The sequence below is a fragment of the Bubalus bubalis genome, chromosome 8 (genome assembly GCF_019923935.1).
Source record: "Bubalus bubalis isolate 160015118507 breed Murrah chromosome 8, NDDB_SH_1, whole genome shotgun sequence".
NCBI classification, from domain to species: domain Eukaryota; kingdom Metazoa; phylum Chordata; class Mammalia; order Artiodactyla; family Bovidae; genus Bubalus; species Bubalus bubalis.
The window spans coordinates 28707231-28721151 of NC_059164.1; the positions used below are offsets into that span (position 1 = coordinate 28707231).

Below are 13921 nucleotides of genomic sequence, written 5' to 3' on the forward strand. Positions count from 1 at the left end.
AACAAATGGACACAAAAGAGAGTTCTGAGGATATGTGGTTTATGATATTATTATTCTGTTTCCACTGGCTTAAGCATTTAATTAGAATCCATTAAAAATCCTTAATTGGAACAGAGTATTGGAACATAAAGAACAAGGTGATTAAAGCCACATAACTGGACAAATACCTGGATAAGTAGCCACCACTACCATAGAGGAGGGGGAAGAACCACTCAAGCACACCCTTTAATGAGGTGTCAGCTCTGAAGGCTGCTAGGAGACTTTTGCTGGAAAGCAGCCTTCCTGTGATGCTGACTCAAGGATGGGAATAAACTGAGAAGATGTGGAGACTGAGAAGATGTGGAGACTGATCACACACACACACACACACAAACTCCTAACACTTGGTGTCTAATAGCCCACATAGTAGCATGACCATTCAGTATAAACAGCTGCTGACTAATATGATAATTTTATGTTAGGTATTAACTTACTTGCATACTTTAAAATTAAAAAGGAAACCCATAAAATTATGCTTACCAAAGTGTATCTGACTAGTCTTCTCCAAAGTCTAACTATGACACTCTCTAGGAGCCTGGTGGGCTGCAGTCCATGGGGTCGCGAAGAGTCGGACACGACTGAGCGGCTTCACTTTCACTTTTCACTTTTATGCATTGAAGAAGGAAATGGCAACCCATGCCAGTGTTCTTGCCTGGAGAATCCCAGGGATGGGGGAGCCTGGTGGGCTGCCGTCTATGGGGTCTCACAGAGTCGGACACAACTGAAGCGACTTAGCAGCAGCAGCAGCAGCAGCAGCAGCAGTAATATTTGACACTATTCCCGTGGAGTTCAATTTATGGCCTTAATCCAGTTCTGGAGAACCAGAGGCCCACCTCCTTTATATCCATATATGGGATCATTTTTCCTGTAATTAAGTAGACTCTGATGTTAGCCTTGGAACCTAGGAAATATTAATAGAACCAAAGTTTCTATCTCTCTTGGTCATCATCCTTAGGTGACAAAGTTTGAAAACAGAAGTTGGCATTAGAACTTTTGAAACAAAACAGTCAGAAAGCAAAATTCAGAGACAACAGATGTTTGCTTATAAATTCATTATTTACTACATGTGCTATAGAAGTAACAGCCTGACTTGAACTTGAACTGTGTTAACTTAAGACAGAGTCAGACAACTATTAGAAACAAAGACCAGAGTCAAAGAATCTGCAGTTTCCCTTCTAGGAGACTGCGGTCTTCACTGCCAGAGCAAAAGTCTCATCTATTAAATGAAATGCATGGTCAAATCTGATCTGAAATAGGCTTAATTCCATCTTCCAGTTGGGTCAAGCTTCAGTTCAGTTCAGTTGCTCAGTTGTGTCCTACTCTTTGTGACCCCATGGACTGCAGCACACCAGGCCTCCCTGTCCATCACCAACTCCCGGAGTTCACTCAAACTCATGTCCATTGCGTTGGTGATGCCATCCAACCATCTCATCCTCTGTCATCCCCTTCTCCTCCTGCCTTCAATCTTTTCCACCATCAGGGTCTTTTCCAATGAGTCGGTTCTTCACATCAGATGGCCAAAGTATTGGAGTTTCAGCTTTTAGCATCAGTCCTTCCAATGAATATTCAGGACTGATTTCCTTTAGGATTGACTGGTTGGATCTCCTTGCTGTCCAAGAGACTCTCAGGAGTCTTCTCCAACACCACAGTTCAAAAGCATCAATTCTTCAGTTCTCAGCTTTCTTTATAGTCTCACTCTCTCATCCATACATGACTACTGGAAAAACCATAGCTTTGACTAGATAGACCTTTGTTGGTAAAGGAATGTCTCTGCTTCTTAATATGCTGTCTAGGTTGGTCATAGCTTTTCTTCCAAGGGTCAAGCTTAAGAGTTGGTAAAGGTCAAGTTAGGTCTGCAAATGTGCTTGATTTATAAACCTAAACTGACTTCCATTCTGGGGACAAAACTAAAAAGGTCACTCCTCTCCTAAATACTTTGGAAATAAGCAGGCTTTACAGTTTTGGAGGATAAGCCAAATGAAAAGTTTTTAGGTTATGGAGTCTTCATAGTTGGAAACCACACTCATAGTAAAGAGAGCCCAAATATTAGTTATTTTTTTAGTCTCTGGAACTCTAGACTAGTAAAGAAAATTCTAGGCCAGTGCATCTAAATCAGGGAAGATGTTTTGGATAGTGTATTTTATTTTATTTATTTTTTTTTTTTGTTATTCCATTAATTTTATTTTTTTTTCAATTTTATTTTATTTTTAAACTTTACATAACTGTATTAGATTTGCCAAATATCAAAATGAATCCGCCACAGGTATACATGTGTTCCCCATCCTGAACCCTCCTCCCTCCTCCCTCCTGATATAAAGTCAAGGAAAAAGGATGAAGGGGACATAGAGAGGGATAATAGAACAATGAGACACTAGGAAAAAATGTTTTTAGCTTAACTCATGGATGTCTGGGAAAATACAGGGAAGAATGCTCACTACCACCCCAGGTTAGCACCTCTCTGCTGTGTTTACTCTCCTGTATTCCTCTCTCTCTTCACTGCCAATGCCCATCCCACGCCACCTCCAAGTCAGAAGATTCTAGAATGTTGGGGCAAATTGAGAGAGAAGAAAAGAAGAAACCAATTAGATGGGGACAGATAGAGATTTTGTAGGTTCTATCCACTTACGTGTGTGATTGGACACACACAGTCTTTTTTTCATGCCTTTTACATATTTAAAACAGAGATAAACACAAATGAGAAGAAACAAATTGAGATGGCAAAGAGACATGCTATGTATCACTGCCTCTGGGGAGCCATCCTTAAACTTGCCCTCTTCTCTGACCCTTGCCCTCCCCTCTAAGCAGAGAGAGAAGTTCCTCACTGTAGTCCCATAGTGCATTGGTGATATTTTGTTACACCTATCACTCTGTATTTTATTGTTTGCTTATATGGTTTTTACTCCACCTGGATTGCAAACTACTTAGAACCAAGATATCTATGATATGTACTGTGTCTGAAGTAATGGGTAGAATGCTGTGATTTCCCTACATTTTACTACATTTCATAGTAAAGGATGAAATATAGGAAGCATGTAATTGTTCCAATAAAACCTTATGATAAAATAATTATGACTCACTCTTTATTATATTTTAGGTATTTAAGTTTATAGCGATGAGTCTCTTTTTAATGATCTACTAAGTAGTAGGTGGCTAGAAGGATAAAGGTAAACAGTATCCCAGCTCAACTATGTTATTAACACACAATAGAAAAGTGTGGGTATCTATGCAAAAGTGAATTGGTCATGATATTAAAGTGGTTCAGTCACAGAAATTAAATTAGGTTAACTAAAACAACTCATTCATTTTTGCCATTTTACTTCTAAAATGATGAATCATGCCATTTTATCTGATTCTGATATCCTTCAAGTCAAAATAATCAATATTAATGCAGTCAGAATGACCAAGTGAACTACTCTGTAGGTCCATTAAGATTGTTTCACAGAAACTTCATTCACTATGACTCAACACATATTTACATGTTGAGATTGAAGTCTGTACATGATTATTTTTATAGGAAGAATTCTAAATCCAAAACCACCTCATTGGTTCAGATAATATGAACTATGGTGAAACTTCAGCATGCTAAAAAATTTGGAGGATCCTCTACCATTGCAACAGAATTTCAGACCAAACACCCAAGACTGACTAAAGTCATATTTTTATAACCTCCTTCTCCCTAATCTTATAAAGCTAGATAACTAACTATCCAGAAAATATGGCATATATTAATTGCAGTGATCAGGTTAACTCTTCTCAAAAAAATTATATATTTTTGTTGTCACATATTTATAACTATGGGTAAGCTTATTTCAGTTTTCAAAATACACTTTGGTCTAGAATTGCACATAATTCCCAATGTGAGAGTAAACCATAATGCCTCATTTTATCCTCCATTACAGAAGACAATAGATGTGCATCTTCGAATGCAGTGTCCTGCACCAAGTGCCTTGCGCTGGGTCCGGAATGTGGATGGTGTGCTCAAGAGGTGTGCCTTTTTCCTTTCTTTTCCTTTTGGATCCTTTGTCTTTTCCTGCATGATTTCATTGACCTAATATTCTCTGCCTTGAAGATGCATCAGGAAAAAAAGAAAGATATTGTTGAGCATCAGGAAAATGTTCCTTGGTTTTATGCTTGGAAACAGCATGTTTGGCTGACTATAAGTATAACCTTTTTATTAGGAAAATTATGGTAATTTTAAAATGAAGTGCAAACCATTTTATGTTTTCCATCTGTTCTATAGAGAGAATTGGCAAACACAGATAGTAACTTTTGATGGGTCATAGGCTTTGTGTGAAACTCATGCTGCAGCTTGGGGCATTAGGTTATATATCCAAGTTGGATCATTGTTTTGTGCTTGCTTATTAAAGAAAAGCAAGCTAATTTATTATTCCATCTCATTTGTTTTTATTTGAAATACTTGGAGATAAGTGATTTGTTCCCTTTCGTCACACTGAACATCAATTCACTGGCTACTTATGGAAAATTTGATGCTTTTGTTTGACATGTGACCCTATTCATGCAATATTGTGTACATTTAAATTCTGTGACATACAAAATAATCAGAAAATGTTTATTCTTCAAAATTAGTATTTTTGTAGTCAAAGAGAAACATATCCCAATAACAAACTTTTTAGGAAAACAAGTATAGTGTTTTCCTTCCTTGTTGGGCTCTAAAGTTGTTTTCAGTTATTTCTTTTGTTGGTAATTTTCAATCAAAACTACCTTATATATTAAGTTTCAGTGAAGAAACCATCTGCTAATTTGGGGTTTTTAATGAGATTTCCTAGGTAACTTACAATTATTTATGTAGTTCCTGAAAATTGAAACTAATAGACTTTTAATGGCCTTTTGTTTGGCGTAAAGAGAAATCTCTAGCTTTTGCAACTTGTTGATTTAGTTGAAAAAATGGTACCTATCATTATCTTTACCATCTCTCTTGTTACTGCTTGCCCTTATGCATCCCCCAGGAGGAAAGAGAAATATGAAAAGTAGCAAAGGATGATGGTCAATACTTTCTTCTATGCAGCAAGTCAGGGAAAATGCAGGGGAAGGGCTCATGAATAGTAACCATATCTGTAAGTAAGCAGTCCCCCTACTGACAGCCTGAAAGCTTCCTGGATGTACTATTGGCTTTATCAGTCAGAAAAACAGATGCCACTCAAAACTAGGCAGTGCTTTGCCAGAACTCATGGAGCCACGCAATGTAACAGGACAATTCCAGAGTTTCCAGGATCAATTTCATTCCTCCTATGATCCAAATGACCATGCAGAATTCACTCTTTTCTCTGAGCCTCCCTTTCCTCGTCTCTACAGCCTAAAGTTTGGAGTTTCTTTCCAGGTTTTCCTTGTCAGGTATGCTTGATATTCTTTGATATGTTGATATTTCCTGACCCTCACCCAACATTCCATTTTAGATTTTTACTGCAGCACTAAGAAAGATGATTGCCCTGGAGAAGGAAATGGCAACCCACTCCAGTATTTTTGCCTGGAGAATTCCAAGGACAGAGAAGCTTGGCACGTTACAGTCCATGGGGTCACAAAGAATCTGACACGACTGAACACAAGGCACATGCTGAGGATACACAAAGAAAGATTATTACAGTTGTGAAGACTGTGCCAACTTAACTTCAGTTCCTTAGAACTTTAGTGATTATAGTTTAGAGGAATTTTCAAAACATGGTTCAGAAACCCAGTTGTCAGCTAAGTGCAACATGCCAGCCATACAGAATCAGTCAGCTTCCAGAGAGCACCCTTCTCCATTTCACACCTCTACTGGCATGAAAAATTGTAAGAGTCACAGTTATGGGAGCAGCAATGTCAGTCCTGCCACAAGGGAGGGATTTTGTATATTCAGAGGAGGAATAGGTGGTCATGTGGAAGGAGGTAAGCCAAGAAGGAAAGGTGGAGTGGCTTCCAGAGGTGTTTGCTATTGGTCCAATCCTCAGAAGGGGATCTCAGAAAACACCCAGAAATGACTTGGCTGTTCATGTCCCAAAATATTCTTCTATGTGGTACAAGGTAGCCTAATATTTGTATTGAAAAAATGGGCTCTGAAATGAGATCAACTGGGATTCAAATCCCAGTTCCATCAGTTTCCAACTATGTATACTTGGCCATGTTAACCTATGCACTGTGAACCTCAGTTTTCCCTAATTCTAAAATTCTAATTCTAATTCCCTAATTCTAAAATGGAAATAATAACTGAAACTATGACAAGTGGTGGAGTCTAAATGAAACTGTATGTGGGAAGCATTTGGCACACAGGCATTCCTTAAGTTACTATAAGAGCTACAGTGAGACTCAAGCAATTCATTCAGACTTAAGAAAATCGCCTGAATTAAGAACACATTAGAGGAAGCAACCTGTGTTAAGACTGTCACACTGGAAGATAAGATATTTGGTTTCCTTTGTTTGCTGGGTCAATCTGTTGTACTTTATTTTTGTTGGACTGTTTTGATTTTGCTTATGTGTGTATATTCAGTCACAAGTGTGTATATTCAGTCACATGTTTATATTCAGTCACAGTTTTTATTGTTGTCATAAACCTCAGCCTCTTCATTGGGCTTTTGCAGTTCTGTGCAGTTTTCCTTTTTTTTTTTTCTTTTTCCTTTTTTTATAATTATAATTTTTAATTTCTTTAAACTTATTATATTTTTTCTACATTTATTCCTTTCTTTGCTTTTCCTACTGTACTTTTCCCCTTGCAGTTAATCTTTGATGTATATAAATCTTCATCTACCTCTATTTAACTTTGCATATCTATTCTTTCTTTCTTTTCTTCCTCTCAACATATTTGTTAGTTTTGTTTTCATTGCTTTATTTCCCACTTGGCACCTTGCTTTAGTTTTGTTTTCCAGTTTGTGCTTTAGTTAGTTTTGTTCTTAACTGGTAAATATAATTTTTTATTTCCTATTTTTACTGAGTCAATCTACTGTAGTTAATTTTGTTGAACTGTTTTTACTTTGCTTATGGGTGTGTATGTATATGTGTATATTCCATTATTTTAATTTTTATTTGCCTGATTTTGTAACTGCAATTTATCTGGGGTTCAACTTTGGTTTTTTGGTTTTGGGTATTTGTTTTAATCTCATTTAATGCCATAACAAACCACTTGTGGAATCTTAGTTCCTGACCAGAAATCAAGACCTGAGCCTTTGGAGTGGGAGCACTGACTCCAAGACCCTAGACTACCAAAGAACTAACTCTAGGGAGTATCAAATAGTTAGAACTCACACAAAGGAAACCACTTAAATATAAGACTAGGTGTCACCCAACCACCAGTAGCACCTTGTACAGGACACCTCATCTAAACAACAAACAAAACAAAAATACAAACCCAATCATCAGCAGATAGGAGTACCACCTCACTCAGCCTTGCCCATCAGAGGAAAAACAAACAAAACTCAGCACAAATCTCACCCTATATGAAGCTTACACAAACCACTGGACCAACTTTAAGAGGACAGAAACCAAAAGGAAGAAAGAATTCAGTCTTGAAGTCTGGGAAAAGGAGACCTCAAACACAATTAGTTAAAAAAAAAAATGAAAAGGCAGAGAAATATTACACAAATGAAGGAACAAACTAGAAACACAGAAATCCAAATAAATAAAGAGGGAATAGGCAAATTACCTGAAAAAGAATTCAGAATAATGAGAGTAAAGGTGATCAAAAACCTTGAAAACAAAATGGAGAAAATGCAAGACTCAATTAACAAAGACCTAGAAGAATTAAAGAATAAACACACAGAGACAACACAATTACTGAAATTAAAAATACTCTAGAAGGAATCAATAGCAGACTGTCTGAAGCAGAAGAACAAATTAGTGAGCTGGAAGATAAAATGGTGGAAATAACTTCTGAAGAGCAGAATAAAGTAAAAAGAATGAAAAGAACTGAGGACAGTCTCAGAGACCTCTGGGACAAAATCAAATGTGCCAGCATTCACATTATAGGGGTCCAGAAGAACAGGAGAAAATGAAAGGGTATGAGAAAATTTTTGAAGAGATTATAGTTGAACATTTCCCCAACATGGAGAAGGAAATAAGTCAATCAAGTCCAAGAGGCACAAAGAGTCCCATACAGGATAAACCCAAGGAGAAACATGCCAAGACACATACTAACCAAACTAACAAAGACTAAACACAAAGAAAGAATATGAAAAGCAGCAAGGTAACAGCAACAAGTAACATACAAGTGAAACACTATACACTTAACAGCTGATCTTTCAGAAGAAACTCTGCAGGCCAGAAGGGAATGGCAGGATATATTTAAAGTACTGAAAGGGAAAAATCTACAACCAAGATTACTGTACCTGGCAAGGATCTCATTCAAAATTGATGGAGAAATAAAAAGCTTTTCAGACAAGCAAAAGTTAAGAGAATTCAGTATCACCAAACCAGCTTTACAACAAATGTTAAAGGAACTTACATAGTCAAGAAATACAAGAAAAGAAAAAAGATCTACAAAACCAATCCCAAACAATTGAGAAAATGGCAATAGGAAAATATATATATATATATATATCAATAATTACTTTAAATGTAAATGGATTAAATGCTCCAACCAAAAGACACAGACTCGCTGTATGGATATAAAAATAATACCCATATATATGCCATCTACAAGAAACCCACTTCAGACCTCAAGACATATATAGACTTAAAGTGAGAGGATGGAAAAATATATTCCATGCAAATGGGAAGCAAAAGAAATCTGGGGTAGCAATCCCATCAGACAAAATATACCTTAAAATAAAGAAGATTACAAGAGATAAGGAAAGATACCACATAATGACCAAGGGGTCAATCCAAGAGGAAGACATAATAATTGTAAATACCTATGCACCAAAAATAGAAGCATCTCAATACATAAGACAAACACTAACAGACATAAAAGAAGAAAATGATAGTAACATAATAATAATAGTAGTAGACTTTAACACCTCACTCACACCAATGGACATATCATCAAAACAGAAAACTAATAAGGGAACCCAAGTCTTAAATGATACATAAGATGAGATGGATCTTACTGATATCTTTAGGACATTCCATCCAAATGCAAAAGAATACACTTCTTCTCAAGTAAACATGGAACATTCTCTAGGATAGACCACATCTTGGATCAGTAAATTTCAGAAAACTGAAATCATATCAAGCATCTTCTCTGACCACAACACTGAGACTAGATATCAATTATAAGAAAAATCTGTAAGAAACACAAACATATGGTGATTAAACAACACATTTCTAAATAACCAACAGGTTACTGAAGAAATCAAAAGGGAAATAAAAAATTTCTAGAAACAAATTACAATGAAAACACAACTCAAAACCTATGGGATGCAACAAAAGCAGTTCTAAGAGAGAAGTTTATAGCAATACAATCCTACTTCAAGAAACAAGAAAAACATGGAATAGACAACCTAACTTTACACCTAAAATAATTGAAAAAAGAACAAAAAGCCCCCAAAATTAGGAGAAGGAAGAAATCATAAAGATCCGAGCAGAAATAAATGAAAACAAAATGAAAGAAACAATGGTAAAGATTAATAAAACTAAAAGCTGGTTCTTTGAGAAGACAAACAAAATTGACAAACCTTGAGCCAGACTCTTCAAGATAAAAAGGAGAATCAAATGAACAAAATTAGAAATGAAAAAGGAGAGGTTACAACAGACAATTCAGATTTACAAAGGAATATAAGAGGCTGTTATGAACAACTATATGGCAATAAAATGGATAACCTGGAAGAAATGGACAGATACTTAGAAAAGTTCAATCTTCCAAGACTAAACCAGGAGGAAAGAGAAATTATGAACAAACCAATTACAAGCACTGAAATTGAAGCTGTGGTCAAAAATCCCCCAAAAAACAAAAGCCCAGGACCAGACAGCTTCACAGGAGAGTTCTATCAAACATTTAGAGAAGAACTAATGCCTGTCCTTCTAAAACTCCTTCAAAAAATTGCAGAGGAAAGAATACTTCCAAACTCATTCTATGAGGCCACCATCATCCTGATACTAAAACCAGACAAAGACAACACACAAAAAAGAAAACTACAGGACAATATCACTGATGAACATAGATGCAAAAATCCTCAACAAAATTTTAGCAAACAGAATTCAGCAACACATCAAAAAGCTCATACATCAGGATCAAGTTGGGTTTATTCCAAGAATGCAAGGATTCTTCAATATATTAAAATCAATCAGTGTGATATACCATATTAACAAATTGAAAGATAAAAAACATATGATCATCTCAATATATGTGGAAAAAGCCTTTGACAAAATTCAGCACCTATTTATCATTAAAATTCTTCAAGTAATGGGCATAGAAGGAACATACCTCGACATAGTAAAGGCCATATATGATACACCTACAGCAAACATTATTCTCAATGGTGAAAAACTGAAAGCATTCCCCCTAAGATCAGGAACAAGACAAGAGTGTCCACTTTCACCACTGTTATTCAACATTGTTCTAGAAGTCCTAGCTTCAGCAATCAGAGAAGAAAAAGAAATAAAAGGGATCTAGATCAGAAAAGAAGAAATAAAGCTCTCACTGTTTGCAGATGACATGATACTGTACATAGAAAACCCTAAAGATAGTATCAGAAAATTACTAGAGCTAATCAATGAATTTAGCAAAGCTGCTGGATACAAAATCAATACACAGAAATCACTTGCATTTCTATATACTGTCAATGAAAAATCAGAATGAGAAATCAAGAAGTCAATCCCATTCACCATTGCAACAAAAAGAATTATATATCTAGGGGAAAAATCTACCTAAGGAGATAAGAGAACTGTATACAGAAAATTATAAGACACTAATGAAGGAAATAAAGAATTACATAAACAGATGGAGATATATTCCATGTTCCTGGCTAGGAAGAATCAATATTGTAAAAATGACTATTTAGCAAACTCCATCTACAGATTCTTGCGATCCGTATCAAATTACCAATAGCATTTTTCAAAGAACTAGAACAAAAAATTTCACGATTCAGATGGAAACACAAAAGAACCCAAACAGCCAAAGCAGTCTTGAGAAAGAAAAATGGAGCTGGAGGAATCAACCTTCCTGACTTCTGATTATACTACAAAGCTACAGTCATCTAGACAGTATGGTACTAGCACAAAACATAAATATAGACCAATGGAGCAAGATAGAATGCCCAGAAATAAACCCATGCATTTACAGGTACCTTATTTTTGACAAAGGAGGCAAGAATATACAATGGGGCAAAGACAGCCTCTTCAACAAATGGTGCTGGGAAAATTGGACAGCTACATGGTACTGAAGAATTTATTTACATGGCAGCAATGGAGAAACAGACATAGAGAATAGACTTATGGTCATGGGGAGAGGGGAGGAGAGGGGGAGATGTATGGAAAGAGTAACATGGAAACTTACATTACCATATGTAAAATAGATAGCCAACAGGAATTTGTTGTATGACTTGGGAAACTCAACTAGGGGCTCTGTATCAACCTAGAGGGGTGGGATGGGGAGGCAGATGGGAGGGAGGTTCAAAAGTGAGGGGATATATGTATGCCTATGGCTGATTCATGTTGAGGTTTGACAGAAAACAATATAAGTCTGTAAAGCAATTATCCTTCAATAAATTAATTAATTTTTAAAAAGTCACCGGCCATATCATTAACAGAAGGAGCTGTCCAGTCCCCACATGCTGACCTGATATCATTGACAGGAAAAATGCTATGGTTATTTTTTAAAGATCACCCACCATTAGGCACATATGCAACTGATGGTTTTATTTCTTAGCCAGCAAGGGTAGAGGGACAAGAAAGGAAGATGCACTTTTTTCTCTGTGCATGATCAGAAAAGATAAGCAAAAATAACGTAAGCCTGGTTTTTATAACTCTCAAAGCTGGACAAAAGTAAAAGTTCACTAGAAAATTGACACAGCGTATAATCAAATTGAGTGCATTCTTGTGTAGCGTGTTAATCTCTGATTTTATATATTTTGACTTCTCTTTCTCTCCATGTTACATAAATATAACTGGAAAATACTTAGAACAGACAAGAGTGTATTAATATTATCTAGTTCAATGTTTCATATTCCTTTTAACATATGTGAAAGACTTGACATATCTATGTCAGGAAAAAGAGACACACATATCTGAAAGTTTTAAAGGCTTCTCTTCCTTTTCTGCCTGATATGTCAGACACAGGTTGTGACTGCATAGCCAGAAGTTTTCAGGTCAGCCTTGGAACATAATTAAACTATAATATTGGGTTGGCCAAAACGTTCATTCAGATTTTTCATGTCAGCTTACTGAAAAACTCAAACAAACTTTTTGGCCAACCCAAAACAAAGAGCTTTCACTGTTAAAAAGGAAAATGATAGAATCTTTTCATTTCTATGAAGATTTCCATGCTTGGAGCATAGAAAAGACTCAGAAATGAGTACAAGAAAAACCTTTTCCTATTTATATCTCCAGATTACTACATTAAATGGATGAAAGTAACAACTGATGAAAAGTCAACGAGGGTAATAACTTCAGCCTGGGTGTATCATTCTCAAGTAGTTTTAGATGCAGACAGTTGGGAGGATGATTTTGCTTGAGTATTTCTTGTAAAAAAAGTAAAATATAAGAATTAGAAGACATTAAAATGACTCAAATCACCAAAAGTTAAAAGGGTGTGGTTTCAAATTCTTTTCTTTTATACAAAGTGGAGAGCAGGCCACAGTGGGTAGGGGCAGCATTCCATTCTTTGTTTTGATGCTACGATCTGTCTGATCTTTTCTTCCCTTTTCAAATCTGTCAAATTGGCAACGTACTTCTAACTTAGTTTTTACAGTAAAGTAAAAACAGCCATGCTGATTCAGACACTGCAAAACAATTGAGACTTTTTTGCCTATTTCAGCAAAATGATTTGACATTTAAAGGTCAAATGATATAGCTTGATGTATAGTTGCAGTGAATTAACCACCCTCCCTTCTCTTTCATTCTATATATATAAATCACAAAATTCTGGCCAAAAAGAAAAATCAGAGTCTTTTGGACCATATTTACTTTCCTAATTTGAAGTCCTGCAGTTTTCACTTTTGTAAAACACATGTGGCCTTTGGTCTGTGGCCTGTCATGGGAGGCATGAATGAGCATACATGTACCAAAGTCTATATGCCCTCAGTATTCTCCAGGCTCTAAAAACAGATGAGATCCCCTCATCTAGCCCCATAAATCTAGCAGCATATGCCACCTTTCTTTGAGTAGCTCCAAGTTGTTTAAGAACTAAATCTTACATTTTGTATCCCTAAGTTTTATCAATAAATCGGATAAATTTGGTAATGAGAAATTAAGGCTTTAAACATTTTAAATTTCAGGCTAAAATCTAGGTGTGTGGCCATCAGCAAGGCAATTGTTTTTATTCCCATGAAGTCATTCACCAATGCCACCTGGAGATTTTGATTGAAAAGAACATATTCTTTCTTGTCTTTTAATTATATTTTTACTTTAACTGTGCACCACACTCTAATTCAGGATCGGTCTTGTGAAGGGTAACATACTAAACATTTTTGTGCCACATACTGTCTCTGTTGTGCACCCTTCTTCTTTTTTATTGTTTTCAGTTCAGTTCAGTTCAGTTCAGTCACTCAGTCATGTCTGACTCTTTGTGACCCCATGAATTGCAGCACGCCAGGCCTCCCTGTCCATCACCAACTCCCAGAGTTCACCCAAACTCATGTGCATCGAGTCAGTGATGCCATCCAGCCATCTCATCCTCTGTCGTCCCCTTCTCCTCCTGACTCCAATCCCTCCCAGCATCAGAGTCTTTTCCAATGAGTCAACTCTTCACATGAGGTGGCCAAAATACTGGAGCTTCAGCTTCAGCATCAGTCCTTCCAAA

The 13921-nt window shown here is 36.3% G+C and overlaps 1 protein-coding gene across 3 annotated transcripts in view; it reads left to right on the plus strand.

Moving 5' to 3' along the window:
* Positions 1 to 13921, plus strand: part of ITGB8 (integrin subunit beta 8) — a 96071-nt gene that overhangs the window by 30824 nt on the left and 51326 nt on the right. For all 3 annotated transcript variants that reach the window (XM_006071612.4, XM_025290949.2, XM_025290950.2), the window contains exon 2: positions 3939 to 4024. In XM_006071612.4, the coding sequence (XP_006071674.1) occupies positions 3939 to 4024 (86 nt within the window). The remainder of the gene's footprint in view (positions 1 to 3938; positions 4025 to 13921) is intronic.